The 3368-nt window shown below is 50.5% G+C and overlaps 1 protein-coding gene across 1 annotated transcript in view; it reads right to left on the reverse strand.

Annotated features, from left to right (window-relative positions):
* The window catches only part of LOC108546439 (orthodenticle 1), an 11726-nt gene extending 8769 nt beyond the window's left edge, over positions 1-2957 (reverse strand). The window contains exons 1-2 of the mRNA XM_017898503.1: positions 2919-2957; positions 2034-2490 (exon numbers count right to left, since the gene is read on the reverse strand). Coding sequence (XP_017753992.1) covers positions 2034-2490; positions 2919-2957 — 496 coding nt within the window. The remainder of the gene's footprint in view (positions 1-2033; positions 2491-2918) is intronic.
* Between the last annotated feature and the right edge of the window lie 411 nt (positions 2958-3368).

Consider the following 3368-nt stretch of genomic DNA (forward strand, 5'->3'; position numbering starts at 1 on the left):
CTCTTCCGAGAGACCTGGTCGCGCATTGCGTATTCCGCGGTGGAGAAGAGGAGAAAAACGAAGAGAGCGAGTCGTTCCGCTGCGTACACTGTCGATGGAATTCTTAGGAAACAATCGCGACCATACCCTCGGGATGATCCGGAACGAGTGACACGAGGAACCGAGGTCGGATCGCGGTCGGGACCATAACGCTTGCTCGATAAACGAACGATGAAAAGGGAATCTGCTCGGCGCCCATTACCGATTCGCGCGTTTCCCGCAGAGAGCCTTGTTTCCAGTCTGCCCTCTTCCTCTCGCCTCTTTCGCGCGAACATAGGCAAAGGGACAGTCGGTTCGTTCCTCTCTCGTTCCACGGCTTTTCGTGTAGCGGATACGCCTACAACGGATAGGCGGCTGGACGCGGGTACGTAGGGACCTAACGGACAGATCCGTGTTTCCATGGAAACCCACCTATCTGCGTTGGTTGGACCTATACTGCCTGCTGCCACCCTGATAAGCGGCTTACTCTCATGGTTCTCTCTACTCTTCTTCGCTGGGGCATTCCAGCCCCTTCCTCCTACCCTCTTGCCGCGATTCGAATCACTCTACTCTCTCCCGACTCTCTCTCTCTCTCTCTCTCTCTTTCCTTGTCTCCGCATTTCTCTTTCTCTTTCGTAACTCTGGCCCCTTTTTAAACCACCGTGAAGAAGACGCGAGTGGTACGTACGGAGTATGTTCCGAGATGAAGGAAAGAACTTTCGATGACCTTACGAATATGTGGCAGGATCTCATGCTCCGTTTCCATGCAGACATTCGTATTTACGGAACTGTTAACGCATCGTCGTGCGATATATTATTCGTAGGAAACGGGATTACGCCCTGAAATTGTCCAGCTTGTATTTCGTTTAAGGTGCTTGCCAATTTTATTAGGGGAAAACGGGGCCTAATTACTTAGAAATGTTCGACCCAGGAAATTGCAAGTCTATATCGAAACCTGCCGGCGTTGAAATATTTCGTTTAACGTGGTTTCGAAATTTATTAGAGGAAAATTTATTAGGAAATTAGAAGTGCCTCGTGCATCGAAATCCATCGTATTTCTATCGTGTTTCGTCAAATTTGAGAGGATGTTATCAGGCGAGCTACGTTTGGAAAATTTTCGAGCGAAAAGTCCGCGACCGACACCTTAAAGGTGACGGCAAGAAGAAATGCGCTGGAGCGTCTGCCGCAGAATGATACACGTTGACTATAGTTAAGAAGCCCCGAGTTTGCTTCGACTTTTTATGGCTTCAGTCGATGCATCGATTTGCATGACAATCAATAATGGCTAGCATGGCGCACAGACCAAATACTTTTACTAGGAGATAACAGACCGCATGATTCGCGAAATGCAGGAAACGTGTATCACCCATCGAACAATGAGATCGGGAGCGTAAAACTCGGATAAGCGGTACGAAATGTTTGCAGCTACCAAATAAATCCATCGAATACCCGTTTAATCGCGCCGATCTTTCATTCGCAATCGATTGTACTTTTTCGTTCTTGCAAAAGCGCCAAGGTAAAACAGTTTCGAAAAGATATATAACTCTCCTCGTGCCACGTTTCAAATTTTCGCGAAACGATGCTAGCTGAAAAACCACTCTAAACTTTCTCGTTCCTTGCTGTACTAAAATCCTATAAACGCAGTCCAAATGCTACCGATATCTACCAATCTCTACCCGCGACAAAAATAATAAACAGAAATAACGAAATTACGATTAAAAAGAAAAAAAGAAAATTAAATTTTAACGAGACACCTTTATCAAGCTCTCGCGAAAAGTGCTCGAGCGAGCAGCTACCGCCACCTCACGATTCTACCACAACACTTTCACCTGCTCGACAACGTCAATATCTTTCACTCGCGTTACCCATCGCAACCATTGAACCGTTGGCACGATTTACATACCCGTCGGAAATAATGGCGCGAACGTGGCTCTCGATTCGAACGCGGCAACTATCGACGGCGAGCGAAGGGAGCATAGAAGGGAATAAAAACGATTAGAAACGATTAGACTTACCTTGCGGAAAGGCAGCGAGTCCATGCTCGAGCGGATGAGGATGCGGATGACCGTGAGTGGCGAGCGCGAAGGGCGAAGGCAGTCCAGGATGAGGTGCACCCGGGTGCGGGTGCGAGTGCGGATGTGGATGAGTACCAACCCCCATGGCTGGATGACTGTGGGGATGGTACTGAGGACTACCGGTCGGGGCGCAAGAGGCGCCCGCCGCCTTCAAGTACCCCGTCATGTAGCCCGCCAGGCAAGCCAGATCACCCGCCACCGCTGCGCCCTTATCACGCTCCCTTATCTCTTGACCTCCGCCCTCCTCCGCCACCCACCAGCTGTTCTCTTCCCGATGATTGCCTTGGCTCGCCTGCGAAGATAGCTTCGCGCTGCTCTCCGACACCTTCGTCGTTGACACCTCTGACACCGACACGTTGCCGTTTCGTGCGCAACCGTAACCTTCGTATTCCTCCACCTGCAACCACACAATCCGACCATGTTACGCTAGTCTACGTCTCGCGGATGTTTCCGCTTCGCGACCAACCGGACAATTTTTATGGTAATTTTTCGAACGCTAGGACCACGACTTTGTTCCCGTGTACGCTGACTTTTAGGGTGCAGAGCAAGGTGCGCGAACGTGAGACACCGATCGTGATGCTTCTCGACGACACAATGAGGAAATTAGCATTCTTTTCGAGCCCGGAAAATGGCCGCCCACGCGAAAGGAACCGCCTGTATTGTCAAGAACCACGGTTTTCTAAGGGCGGACACGCGTTATTGCCCCCTCCGAGTTTCCCTCTCGACCATAAAGATACTTTATGACGTACCAAGCGTCGTCCTACGTTGTCTCAAGCGCGTGCTATTTGGCATCGCGCTCCGATCACTGTGATTGCGATCACTCACCGATTTGCGAGTCGTTCCGGGCCTGGTGTACTCCGACATTCACACGTGTAAATCCAAGGGGTAAATCAGTATCGTCCGGGTATCACTGGTATATCACAGCACTGAATCCAAACTGTCACTGACATTCTTCGTGTCGCTGATAGTACGAAACAGATTGCACCGGGTAGGATCTATCCTAGACACTGATCGACTAGCTCTTGTCCCTACGACTCCGTGAAACGCGTTAGAACGAGCGATCCGTGTGTGGCAGACACGAGTACCTCGTACCTCGTGGAAGGATTCGGTCAAACTGTGACCTACCCCCACCGTAACATCCCTAAATAGTTTTCCAGGCCCTACCTCGGTCCCTTTCCAAAAACGGGGGTGGGGATTTCGGTGTGGGCCTGTCAAGGGTGGGGGTATTCGTATGAATGGCCTTCCATGGGGGCCCTTTTCAGCACCAAGGGAACG

Source organism: Eufriesea mexicana, unplaced genomic scaffold, assembly GCF_001483705.2.
Source record: "Eufriesea mexicana isolate 0111107269 unplaced genomic scaffold, ASM148370v2 scaffold654, whole genome shotgun sequence".
In the NCBI taxonomy this organism is placed as follows: domain Eukaryota; kingdom Metazoa; phylum Arthropoda; class Insecta; order Hymenoptera; family Apidae; genus Eufriesea; species Eufriesea mexicana.